The sequence below is a fragment of the Antechinus flavipes genome, chromosome 2, assembly GCF_016432865.1.
Source record: "Antechinus flavipes isolate AdamAnt ecotype Samford, QLD, Australia chromosome 2, AdamAnt_v2, whole genome shotgun sequence".
NCBI lineage: Eukaryota > Metazoa > Chordata > Mammalia > Dasyuromorphia > Dasyuridae > Antechinus > Antechinus flavipes.
In genome coordinates this window covers 43,691,068-43,705,007 of record NC_067399.1, presented here as the reverse complement: position 1 = coordinate 43,705,007, position 13,940 = coordinate 43,691,068, and the positions used below count along the sequence as shown (strand labels likewise).

The 13,940-nt window shown below is 42.1% G+C and overlaps 1 protein-coding gene across 1 annotated transcript; it reads left to right on the top strand.

Annotated features, from left to right (window-relative positions):
- Positions 1–3,515: 3,515 nt before the first annotated feature.
- On the top strand, positions 3,516–13,754 carry LOC127547689 (chymotrypsinogen B2-like). The gene is made up of 7 exons (XM_051974658.1): positions 3,516–3,567; positions 4,750–4,853; positions 5,315–5,391; positions 5,511–5,589; positions 7,837–8,017; positions 10,731–10,864; positions 13,514–13,754. Exons 1-7 carry the CDS (start codon positions 3,516–3,518, stop codon positions 13,673–13,675), a joined length of 789 nt encoding a protein of 262 aa, XP_051830618.1. The 3' UTR covers positions 13,676–13,754.
- The last annotated feature ends 186 nt before the right edge of the window (positions 13,755–13,940 follow it).

Below are 13,940 nucleotides of genomic sequence, written 5' to 3'. Positions count from 1 at the left end.
TGCATATATGTTGTAAATAAAAAGCTATAATAATAAAAAAAAAGAAAGAAAGAAAACACTATAAACAAAACAAACAAACAAAAAATCCTTGTTTCAGAGTTCTGGCCCATAACACCACATCTCCTCCAATATTCATCATTATCTTTTCCTGGCATCTTAGCCAATCTGAGAGATATGAAGTGATACCTCAGAGTTGTTTTAATTTGCGGTTCTCTAGTCAACAGTAATTTAGAGCAATTTTTTCATATGAATATAGATGGCTTTAATTTTATCATCTAAATTAGCATGGCAGAAACTAGGCATTGACCCACACTTAATACCGTACACCAAGATAAGGTCAAAATGCGTTCATGACCTAGACATAAAGAATGACATTATAAATAAATTGAAAGAACATAAGAGAGTTTACCTCTCAGACTTGTGGAGGAGGAAGGAAATTATGACCAGAGAAGAACTAGAGATCATTATTTATCACAAAATAGAAAACTCTGATTATATCAAATTGTAGAGTTTTTGTACAAGCAGAACTAATGAAGACAAGATTAGAAGGGAAGCAATAAACTGGGAAAACATTTTTACAGTCAAATATTCTGATAAAGGCCTTATTTCCAAAACATATAGAGAATTGACTCTAATTTATAAGAAATCAAGTCATTTTCCAAATGATAAATGGTCAAAGGATATGAATAGACAATTCTCAAAGAAATTGAAATTATTTTTAGCCATATGAAAAGATGCTCCAAGTCATTATCAATCAGAGAAATGCAAGTTAAGACAACTCTGAGATACCACTATACACCTGTCAGATTGACTAGAATGACAGGGAAAGATAATGCAGAATGTTGGAGGGGATGTGGGAAAACTGGGACACTGATACATTGTTGGTGGAATTGTGAACACATCCAACCATTCTAGAGAGTGATTTGCAACTATGCTCAAAAAGTTATCAAATTGTGTATACCTTTTGATCCAGCAGTGTTACTACTGGGCTTATACCCCAAAGAGATTTTAAAGGAGGGAAAGGGATCTGTATGTGCAAGGATGTTTGTGGCAGCCCTCTTTGTAGTGGCCAGAAACTGGAAAGTGAGTAGATGCCCATCGATTGGAGAATGGCTGAATAAATTGTGGTACATGAATATTATGGAATATAATTGTTCTGTAAGAAATGACCAACAGGGTGATTTCAGTAAAGCCTGGAGACACTTACATGACCTGATGCTAAATGAAATGAGCAGGACCAGGAGATCATTATATACTTCAACAACAATACTATATGATGATCAAGTCTGATGGACGTGGCCCTCTTCAATAATGAGATGAACCAAATCAGTTCCAATAGAACAGTAATGATTTGTACCAGCTACACCCAGGGAAAGAACTCTGGGAGATGACTATGAACCACTACATAGAATTCCCAATCCCTCTAATTTTGTCCGCCTGCACATTTGATTTCCTTCACAAGCTAATTGTATACAATTTCAAAGTCTGATTCTTCTTGCAGCAAAATAATTGTATGACTGTATACATATAATGCATTTAACATATACTTTAACATATTTAACATGTATTGTCAACATGCCATCTAGGGGAGGGGATGGGAGGAAGGAGAAGAAAAGTTGGAACAAAAGGTTTTGCAATTGTCCATGCTGTATAATTGCCCATACATATAACTTGTAAATAAAAAGCTATAATGAAAATTTTTTTTTAAATTTCATGATCGGAAAATTGTTTTGAACTCAGACTTCTGATGCCAAGTCGAAAGCTCTGTTCAGTTCACTGTCTAGCTGCCAACACTTCTTTAATAAAGAGACATTGGTGAGAAAACTCTTCTGTCATACATAGATCGGTACCTGTTGTACCAGGAAAGTCTCAGTTGTTTCTTGGAGTACTGAGAAGTGGTGACTTGGTTGGGTCAAAATAGTGCAGCAGGAGTCAATTTGAACCTGGTTTCCTGTCCCTATAGCACACTACCACCCTGAGTGGAATATTGTGCAACTCTGTAATAAAATGAAGACCAACACGTAGAAAGAATACAAAGAAATTGGCCAAGATTCATAAAATAATACAAAGTGAGGGGACAGGGAACTGAAGCAGAAGGAATGTTCACTAATTATGAATCCCCAAAGAAAAAAAGTGAATGAGAACAAAGAGAGAATCCTGAACAATACTTAGAGATAGTCACTAAAATATGGCTTGGATAGAGTAATGGACCAAAATTCACTCGTTTAAATATGAGCAGCTATTAAGTTAAGTTGGTCGTATTAATGTACAATACTGTTTTTTAATGAAACATTTCATTGAAACAATATGTATTACCGGGAAGCCAACTTTCTGACAATGAGCCCTAACTTTGCTAGGCTAGTCCCTGGATCTTCAGTTAGTCAGTCAACCAACATTTATCATGCATCCCTGGGTCCATTTTCAACATTTTTTTCCAGCTTAATGAGGCATGCTTAAATTTTTAAAAATATGTGTTTAAAATTTTATTTTGGTCAATTAGCCAACATTTATTTTCTTTCTCTCGTTCCTTACCCTGCCCCCCCCCCAATTTCATTCATTCTTTATTTATTTTTAAGACACATTGCTTTAAAACACATGTTGGGAGAGAAAAATCAGAACAAAAGGGAAAAACCATGGGAGAGAGATAAAAAAAGTTTTTAATCAGAAAAAAGAAGTGAACCTAACATGTGTTTATTTACATTCAATTTTCATAGTTCTTTTTCTGGATACAGATGGCATCTTCTATCCAAAGTCTATAGGGATTGCCTTGGATTACCTCCACTCCCCAATTTTAAGCCCTGCTGGCAATTTAAATCCTTTTTAGGAACTCGAATCATATTACCATAAGTGCCTAATAAATGCTTGTTGCATTGAAGCTTCTTTTACCAGTCTGGGAGCTCCTTGAGGGCTATATCTCAGATTTCTCTCCATGAGTAAGCTCTCTGTAAATATTTTGTGAATGAATAAATGAGGTACTTGGAACAAAGGAAAGAAAAGACTGGGAAGCAGAGGACGCCATTTTGAAATTTGTGACCAGAAGGATAAGATTTATTTGCCTAGAGTCTTCAGGGCATGTATCTGGTCCTAACAGAAAGCAGTGGGAAGGATTCCTTGACCTCTGCTGGTAACCCTCAGATAGTGAGTCTTCAGGGTCCCTGAGCTCTTGCATCCAAACAGGGAAAACTCAATTTCAGGAGCAAAGTTGTAGGGCAAGAACAGGAGGCAGGTCAGGGCAGAGGAGGGAGCAGGGGAGGCAGAGCTTAAGATGGGGAGAAAAAAGAACTGGACCCTTGGCCCTTGGAAAAGGACTCTCTGGGAAGAAGAAGAGGAGCAGCTGGCCCAACTGCTTATCACTCCAAGGTGTCTTGGAGCTGGGGAGGGCAGTGGAGAGAAGGAAGGTACATCTCCGGGCTCTCAGGAGGGCCAAGGCTGTTGGCCCAGTGCCCCACTGGTGAGGGAAGGCAGGGATATAAGGAGGGAGGGAGACGCTGGGCCAGCTGTCTCACTCGGGCACCATGGCATTCCTTCAGCTCCTGTCCTGCCTGGCCTTCGTGGCTGCCGTCTCAGGTGAGTCCTGTTCCCTGATTCTCACCCAGCAGGTCATTCTCAGCCTCCTTGAGCTCTAGCGGAATCGGGGAGGTCCCTGGAAGTAGATGCTGCCTCTGCTGCTTCCTACCTCTGTATCCCAGCACAAGTTGCTTAAACTCTGAGGAGAAAAGGGGATTGAATTGGGGGTCCCCTGCACCACTGGATGTCTGGGCTCGAGACTCAGTTGATGAGATGGGAGGGGGCCCTGCTTTCATTCCCCACCCCCCATACTGGCATTTCTCAGATTAAGAATTCACTTTGGAGGGTAATTAGTGTTTTCTTTTTAACTTGCACTTATCCCTGAAGGGGTTTAGAGATAGTAGTTTACTCGTTAGTAAAAATTAATCTGAATTTTTGCTTTCTTCCTAAAGTGGTGTTGAAATGAGCTGTTGGAGAAATTTGGAGGAGAAAGTGATTTTAGATCTGAGTAAAGGAGAGCTCCTGAGGGAGCATGGGGGTGAGGGGAGGAGAATGGAGTGGCCCAGAGTTGAGGAGCTACTTTCAAATTTCAGTCCTGGGTGGGTGGGGCTCTGGCTTCTTTTGCCTTTCCAGGGTGGGGAGGCAGCTGTGGCCTGAAGCCCAGGGACAATATCTGGGCACCTGAGAGGGCTCTTCCCATTCCCCAGACCATGGCAAGGAGAGCCCACTATAGGGAGAGCCTTGTTCAGGGAAGGCTGATGGGAACCGAGGGGACTTCAGCTGCTCCTAGAGGCAATCCTTCATTTCCAGCCCCCTCTCCTCTTCCCATTCTCTGGCAGAAATGGGACTGAGTGTTTCAGGGGAGAGGGAGGAAGTTCCTTCCCTCATATACCAGAGCCAGAGGATCCCTTAAGAGCCCTCAGGGTGAACCGGGCAATGGGCTTTCTTTGTCCCTTGAGGTTTTGAGTCCTGGCTGGCATAGACCCTTCCCCTTCCTCAAACCCTGTCGGTCTTCAGCTCCCCTATCCCCTTTCTTCTATTTCCTACAGGTGAACTGGGTTCAATCCAAAGCTGATAATTCCTGGGAACAAGAGGCTGGTCAGGGTTGGGGGGAGGGGGGTCTCCAGTAGCAGCTAAGACTTCAGGGGCCTGAGAGACTGGGGGTGGGGGGGATAGTTAGAGTCCATCCAGCTCCTCCAAGGCCTGGAACCCTAAGCACCTTTATTTTCTCCATGCCCCTAGGCTGTGGTGTTCCTGCCATTGAGCCTGTCCTGAATAACATACTCAGGATTGCCAACGGTAAAGATGCTGTTCCTGGTTCTTGGCCCTGGCAAGTCTCTCTGCAGGTGAGTACCTAGACCTGCTTCATGGGAAGTGGAAGTATTACCCCCCCTCCTCTTACTTCCCAGCCCCCAGATCTTTTCCTCTCCCCATGGGATAAAGGGAAGTGGGTGGAGGGTGGAATGGCCAGTGAGGCAGAAAAGAGGCTCCAAGAAGCCTCCTGTGGAGTTGGCAACAACTCCATAAATATCAGCCTCCGTGACCCACAGCAACTTCTGCCCTACTAGGCAAGAAGGAAATGCCAGTCCTAGCTGTTGTCCAGCTTGGCAGGAGACCCAGCCAGTCTTGTCTGGGATCCCTCTTCATCCCAGTCTTCCGGTCCTGCACCCCAACTATGGTTCTCTGGCCCAAGGCTTGCTGGACCTCTTGTCTGCCTCTGAGACTGTCCCTGGGTGCCCAGAGGAGGCCCCTGAGCTCTTGAAGTTTTCAGAATGCAATGATTCCTGTCTGTTCCCTTCCTTTCCAGAGATATGGTGCCCACTTCTGCGGGGGCTCCCTCATCAGTAACAAATGGGTGGTCACAGCTACTCATTGCAATGTCAGGTAGGTCAAACAAAGGTTTTTCCTTCCTTCCTTTGGAGGGGTGGTGGTGGTGGTGAAATGGGATGAGGTCTTGGGATATCCGGTGACCTTTGATCCATGGGCCCTTCCCTCTGCTTTAGGATAACAGACAAGGTGGTTGCTGGAAGGCATAACCTGATGTCTTTAACAGAAAGGATCCAAGTTCTGAGGATTGCCAAGGTACAGGCTTGGCCCAGGGAAGGTGGATGGGAGGAGTGTGGGGTGTGCTGGGGATGTGGCAGCTGGGGCTTCCTGCATGGACTAAGAGCATGTACAAGGGAGAATTCAAGCATTTATGGCAAGCAGGCCCTGTGTAAATAAAGGTCAACTCTCTGATGGGAACTAATAAAACCCAAGCTATGATTTAAGGTTATTAAGAGTTGGCATTTAAAAAGGGCTTATATGTATACTTGGCCAACAAGCATTTATTAAGTGCTTTTTATGTGGCAAACATTGTGCTAAGTTCTTGGGAAACCACAAAAGCCAAAAAAAAAAAAAAAAAAAAAAAAAAAAAAAAAAACAATCCCCCTAATCCAACCAAACAAAAAACCCCGAAAATCCAAAAGTCCAGGATCCCTACCCTCAAGGACCTCACACTCAAATGGGGAAGACTATGTTTAAATAATTGTGTACATAAAGGGTAAATTGGAAGCAGTCTCAGAGGGAAGGGACAGGGGAACTTGCAAATAGTTCTATAGCAATTTAAGACTTGGAAAGCTCTTTACAAATACTATCTCATTGTGTTCTCAAGCAACTTTGGGAAGTTGAGATATTTCTTATCCCTATTTTGTGGATGAGGAAACTGAGACAAGCAGAGATGAAGTGATTTGACCAAGTTTACCCAGCTAGTCAATATCTAAGGCAGAATTAGAATTCAAGTCTCCTTGACTTTCAGTCTAGCCCACCATCTACTGTTTCATGCAGCTGAAAGTCTCATGCAGAGGGTAGGATGGAGCTGAGTCTCAAAGCAGGCTGTGTATATTTGTATTTGATCCCTTGTGAAGTAGGGAATGCAGGTCTTTGCCATTTTCCAGATAAGGAAACTCAAGCTCAGTGAGCTTCACTAACCTAGCCATGATTACACAGAGATGACCTAAGTTGTTCCTGTGGGGATTTTTCCTTTCCACAGATGGGAAGGAAATTGAGAGGAAAATGAGGATTTGGATAGGAATTTTGATCTTGTCCCAGAGTCACACACAACCCGGGGGTTCCAAGGACTCCAATGGCCATAGCCAGTTCTAGAAATTGGTGGGAAATAGAGATGATCAGCCAGCTAAGGGATTCTTGGGTTCAAACTACAGAGAAGTGGGAAAGGACTCTCCTTCTCTCCCTAGACAGAGAGAGGTAGAAAAAGAGAAAGACTTGGAGAATAAAGGCAGTCCATTATAAGGTTCCTTGGGAACTGGTACCATGAACATTCGTGATTATTGCAAGTCTCTAACAGCCTCATGGCAGGATGATTTCTATAATCCCTACAGCTCAGCCAGAGTCCCAGCCTCCGCATTGGTGGGGTGACACCAGTGGCCCTTTCATCAGCCTGGAATATGTGATGGCAGTCAGAAGTCCTGCTATCAGTGTGCAATGAACCTGCACTCTCTGGGGCACTCTGGGCTTCAGACCTCCTCCCAGCGAGGTAGTAAGGAGAGCTACACCTAAGTTTTTCACTGAGATGAGTTCTGAGGGTGCAGGTATACAGTGGAACCTGCCATTTTTTCTTTCAAGATGAAATCCTCCTTAGCTTGCACCAATATAAGCTGTTGAGGAGAATACAGCAGCTGGGGAAAGCTGCTTCTTTTTGGAGGGAAGGGGAAGGTAGAAGAGACTTAGGCAGAAAAGCAAAGTTGAAGACAACTGTTCTAAGGACAGCCTTTTAAGCTGGTCCTGGGCCAGGAATTCAATGGCTGAATTTCAGTCCCAACTACTGCCTGTTCTAGCCATGAGCAAAGCAGCTAGGTGGTGCAGTGGATGGATTGCAAGGTCTGGTGTCCTCCTCGCGAGTTCCAACTCAAACTCGTCCTCAGAAACTTCTTAGCTGTGACTCAGTTTGATTCAGTTTCCTCACTTGGAAAATGAGCTACAAAAGGAAATGACAAATGATTCCATTCTTTTTGCCAAGAAAATCCCAAATGGATGTGACCAAAATGACTCAGTAATAAAGAAGAAAAAGCTTCCTAATACTTCTAGCAGGATAAAGGTGGAGTCTGTGTTCTTGTGATGTAGGGAGTCCCTCATCATCAGAAGTCTTCAAGGAAAGTCTGGATAACAGTGGTCAGGAAGGCCATAGAAGGGATTCCTCCAGATATTTAGCTGGACTGGGTTACCTTTGAAATTCCTCCTAATTCTGAGGCACTAGGAGGTACCAATGAAAGTTTGGGGATGGGGGGGGCAGTGGTGGTCTCAGTCTCCTGTCCCTGGTCTTCCTTTTAGATCTTCAATAACAGAAATTTTGACCCGGTCACTATTACCAATGACATTACCCTGTTGAAACTGGCCACACCTGCCCGCTTCCAGAAAAATGTGTCCCCTGTCTGCCTGCCCAGTGCCAATGATGACTTCCCCGAAGGCACTTCCTGTGTTACAACTGGCTGGGGCAAGACCAGGTACAATGGTGAGTGTGAGAGGGGTGCACTGGGCACTAGGTACTTCTGTATCTTCCATGGCACTTTTTGTTAGTACGTTTACAATTAAGACCTCTCAGTCTAATTCACATACCCCAAACGACAAGACCATGGATTTTATTTTGTCTGAGAACTAAAAGACACATTAATTATTATTTTCTAAAAATGTCATCTTTTTTAGACTGACTTTGCTTTCACCCAGAATTTTTTAATTAAATAGCAAAGCCCTTCTATAATTTTAAGGCTTCAAGCTCAGCATAAACACAAACACACAAACTAAACCTTTTTGGGTAGCCTCTGTGTGCAGATGTTTTGAAGAATCCTTCCCATACCTGCTGACTGACCCCTTTCAAGTCCATTTGTTCAAATAATTTGTAAGAGTTTCTGGTTCACTTGCAATTATCACAAAATATCAGAAGCCAATCCAGTACTTAGCTTTTCAACCAGGATTTAATTATAATACCATCTCAATAAAATAAGGAATATTATTGTAAAAATTAGAAACATTAAATTGCTTATATTTAAGGTTATACAGTATAAGCTTTAAACAAATAAGAACCATATTTGCTCCTTGTCTCTTTCCAATCTCTTCTGTGTGTGTTCAATCCAATTTTGTTTTGAATATACCTGTAAGCAATGCATATCTTATTATTTTTTACATGATATTGGTATCTTTTTATTTCTATATTAGTTCAGATGTATTGTTCTCTTCTCTCCCTCCCCTGCCCTAATTGTCATGCCTCCCTGCAACAAAAGAAAACAATCGAGCAAAAATACTATCTACAGTGACCTAATTTAAAAATGAACATATGATTTTGTCCCTGTAGACCCCGGCCTCTCTCCTCTCTGCTAGGAGGAGTAGGGAATGTCAGATAATGTTTTTTTTAGAACCAATATTTGTTTTATGCATGTGTTTTTAGTAATTAGAATTTTATTTCCCACAGAATATTCATTTTAAAAAATGTTTATTTTTAACTTTTATTTCCCCCAATTATATGCAAAAAAACATATTTTTTGTGTTATACAAATGTAATGCTGGAAAAACTGAGGCAGAATAGAGATTAGAGTGTATTTAATAATTTATTAAATGGGAGAGATTTACTGGGACCAAATGGATGCATGGTTTGGTCCCAACCAAAGCTGAATGCGATTATGGTCTCCAAGAATCCAGCAAACAATGAGAGTTCTCAATGACCTGTATACACATGTGGCTCAGACCCAGGGGGTAGACTGAGGCAAGGGCAGAGTCAGGGTGCTGAGAGAGGAATGGGACTCTGACAGAGTCGGGTGAGCCAAAGGAGATGAGATGATATAATCAGGGGGAGGCACCCCGGACAGGGGGAGAAGCATCTTGATAAATCCATATCTGACATTCTGCTAGCTTGGGATGAGGAGAGGCATTCTGATATTCTAAAACATAAGAGCTTTTATCCTTATCAAATATTCTGATAAAGAGGGAGAGGAGGTTTTACAGGAATGAGAAGCAGGGAAACTGAGTCAGGACTGGGTCAGGATAATTATGGAAACTGATGAGTGCAAGTAGCTGAAGTGAAGATCTCTCATAACCATTGACTAAAGTAGGCAAAGTCTGCAGACCTAAGTTTCAGCTTCTTAAATATCATGTGGTAGGGGGGAAAGACCGATTTATAGCCTATCAACATTCCAGTTCCTAATCAGGGAACAGAACCTATATAAACCAATCAGAATGTATATGAGGGCTACTGGGGGTGGGTCAGGGCTTTTTCTTGGGTTGCTCTCTATAAAAGTTGCAAGTGGGCACTGGGCAGTGGCTCTCTCCTGGCTCCAAATACATCCCTTTTGCTCAGTTTGAAGGACCCCTGGCTCTGGCGAGATCCTGAATAAAGGTTTTGTTTTACACCTTGAGATGCCCCTGAGAGTTTAATTTTGGATAAAATTGTCCTATATGCTAAGAACTGTGGCATAATGTACATAGTCATTTTTTAAAACCTATTTCCTTATGTATCATGTTGGGAGGGAAAAATCAGAACAAAAGGGGAAAATCATGGGGAGGCGGGGAATAAACCAGAAAAAAAAAAGTGAATATAGCATGTGTTGATTTACATTCAGTATCCATAGCTCTCTCTGTGCATAGAATGGCGTTCTCCATGCAAAGTTTACTGGGATTTCTTTAGACCACTGAACCACTGAGAAGAAGCAGGTCTTTGCTAATTCAACATCGCACAATCTTGCTGTTACTGTGTACCACGTATTCCTGGTTCTACTTATTTCTTTCAGCATCAGTTCATGTCAATCTTTCCAGGCCTTTCTAAAATCAGCCTGCTGATCATTTCCTAGAGAACAATAATGTGCCATTGCTTTCATATACCAAAATTTATTCAGCCATTCCGCAACTGATGGGCAACCACTCATTTTCCAATTCCTTGCCACCACAAAAAGCTGCTACAAACATTTTTGCCCACGTGGGCCCTTTTTCTTCTTTTATGCTTTCTTTGGGATACAAAGTAAAAACATCTCTAAAGAAAGTACTGAGCACCCTTTAAGCGCTTTTTCACAAAAGTGAATGAGAAAAGGGGGAGAGCCAAGCTTGGAAGAGTCTGACACAATCTTCAGTCCAGACTCTATCAGAATCCCTTCTTCTTGAATCCTTTCCCTATACTCTCCTCTGTCTGTTCAATTCACCAACTCTTGTTTAACATAATCTCCTGTCTTTTGTTTCTGCAGCCTATGGACCCCCAAACCTCCTCCAACAGGCAAAGGTGCCCCTGCTGTCCAATTCTAAATGCAAGAGCTATTTCCCGACGGTTGTCAAGGACGCCACAATCTGTGCTGGAGCCAATGGCGCTTCTTCTTGCATGGTACCTCCCTCTCTCTGTCTCTCTCTTCTCTGGATTTTCTCCTCTCTTTTAGAACCACAAATGTGGTTGCCCTGAAAAGGATCTTATTATCTATATTATAAATGAAGAAACCAGGGTTTAGGAAATCAAAGTGATTTAGCATCCTGTTAATAAGTAGCAAAACCAGTCTCAATCTGGTGGTTCCCTCCTAACTCCAGTTCCATGACATCCCTCCCACTCATCAATCACTCTTACAGAAGGAAAGTGAGAAGGAACCTCAGGATGTCTAACACATCTTCAGTCTCCCTACAAACTGCCTGTCACAAGTGGTCATTCATCTTTCCATTAAAACTCCTCATAAAAAGGTACTCTCCTCCTAGTCTACTTTTAGACAGATTTTACTGTGAGGGGCAGTTAGTTGGTGCAGTGGACAGAACTCTGGACCTGCAATATCAGATGTTCAAATCTAGATTCAGACACTTACTTAGCTAGGTGACCCTGGATGAGACATTTTATCCTGTTTGCCTCAGTTTCCTTATCTGTAAAATGAATTGGAGAAGAAAATGGAAAACCACTCTAGTATCTTTGCCAAGAATACTCCAAATAGGGTCACAGAGTGTCAGATATGACTGAAAAAAATTGAACAACAAAAATTCTATTTTGTCCGGTTGGTGACACTGCTGAAAGAACTGAGATCATATGGAGTAGCTCAGTGACACAGTGGCTAGAGCTCCAGCCCTGAAGTCAGGAGGACCTCAATTCAAAATCTGGTCTCAGACACTTCCCAGCTATGTGATCCTGGGCAAGTCACTTAACCCTGATTGCTTCAGAGGGGGAAAAAAGAACTGAGATAAAGACATAAAAATATTTCAAGAGGCAAAAGCACTTGGATAAATGTAATCTTTATTATTTTTGTATTTTCCTCCCCTCCTGTAATTGAAAAGTTCCAAACAAGTCTCTGTGGTATAATGAGAGACTAGTCATAATGTCATGATATTAATACCTGGAATTAGCCACCGAATTTTCTTTTTTTTTTTAATTTTTATTTAATAATTACTTTATATTGACAGAATCCATGCCAGGGTAATTTTTTTTTTTTTACAACATTATCCTTTGCACTCGTTTCTGTTCCAATTTTTTTCCCCTCCCTCCCTCCACCCCCTCCCCTAGATGGCAAGCAGTCCTATATATGTTGGATATGTTGCAGTATATCCTAGATACAATATATGTTTGCAGAACCGAACAGTTCTCTTATTGCATAGGGAGAATTGGATTCAGAAGGTATAAATAACCCGGGAAGAAAAACAAAATTGCAGATAGTTCACATTCGTTTCCCAGTGTTCTTTCTTTGGGTGTAGCTGCTTTTGTCCATCATTTATCAATTGAAACTCAGTTAGGTCTCTTTGTCAAAGAAATCCACTTCCATCAAAATACGTCCTCATACAATATCGTTGTCGAAGTGTATAATGATCTCCTGGTTCTGCTCATTTCACTTAGTATCAGTTCATGTAAGTCTCGCCAGTCCTCTCTGTATTCATCCTGCTGGTCATTCCTTACAGAGCAATAATATTCCATAACATTCATATACCACAATTTACCCAGCCATTCTCCAATTGATGGGCATCCATTCATTTTCCAGTTTCTAGCCACTACAAACAGGGCTGCTACAAACATTTTGGCACATACAGGTCCCTTTCCCTTCTTTAGTATTTCTTTGGGATATAAGCCCAATAGAAACACTGCTGGGTCAAAGGGTATGCACAATTTGATAATTTTTTGGGCATAATTCCAGATTGCTCTCCAGAATGGTTGGATTCATTCACAACTCCACCAACAATGCATTAGTGTCCCCGTTTTCCCGTATCCTCTCCAACATTCATCATTATTTTTTCCTGTCATCTTAGCCAATCTGACAGGTGTGTAGTGGTAGCTCAGAGTTGTCTTAATTTGCATTTCTCTGATCATTAATGATTTGGAACACTCTTTCATATGAGTGGTAATAGTTTCAATTTCATCCTCTGAAAATTGTCTGTTCATATCCTTTGACCATTTATCAATTGGAGAATGGCTTGATTTCTTATAAATTTGAGTCAGTTCTCTATATATTTTGGAAATGAGGCCTTTATCAGAACCTTTAACTGTGAAGATGTTTTCCCAGTTTGTTGCTTCCCTTCTAATCTTGTTTGTATTAGTAGCCACCGAATTTTCAGTTCACCATTTTCATTTATTTCCATACCACCTTACAGCTTCAACAAGCGTCTAAGGCAGAAAAGATAAAATAGTGTTATCTTCATATTAAGGTATCCTTTTCTACCATCCCATGAAGCCTCTGGTCACATGACAACAAAGTATCCACCCCAGGATTCAAATTCAGGTCTTCTGAGTCTTAATTATGAGTCTAAAATCATGGGGGGGTGGGGGGAGAATCCAGAAGGAAAAAAGTGAATATAGCTTGTGCCGATTTACATTTAGTATCCATAGCTCTCTCTGAATGCAAATGGCGGTTTCCATCCAAAGTTTACTGGGATTTCTTTGGCTCACCGAACCACTGAAGAACCAGGTCTTTCATAGTTCACCATGGCACAATCTTGCTATTTGCCCTATAGCACCCTGAGCTGCTTTGGGGGACTGACATACTCTTTCAACCTCTCTTGTGTCTTGTCTCCTTAGGGTGACTCTGGTGGACCCCTGGTCTGCAAGAAAAATGGCGCCTGGACCCTGGTTGGTATTGCATCCTGGGCAAGTGCTCAGTGTCTTACCTACACCCCTTCTGGGTACACCCGAGTCACCAAGGTCATCCCCTTTATCAAGGAAATCCTGGCCCATAACTGAGCCATTCCCTCCCCGCCCTCCCCCCCCCCCCCCCGCTAAGAAAGTGGGTACTTTCAACTCTCCCCATCCCCCAATGCCAATAAATATATCTATACAGGAACATTCTGCCTGTTTTCTTTGCCTTCAGTAGAGATCTAAATGCCCATCACATGTAGAACAATTCGTCCTCAGAGAGCCTGGCACGGTCCCAGGAGGCCAGAACTTTGGCAGGAGCTTCTGGGATACTGGTTTCATTTCTAGTGATGATGTTGCTGAGAGAGTTGAG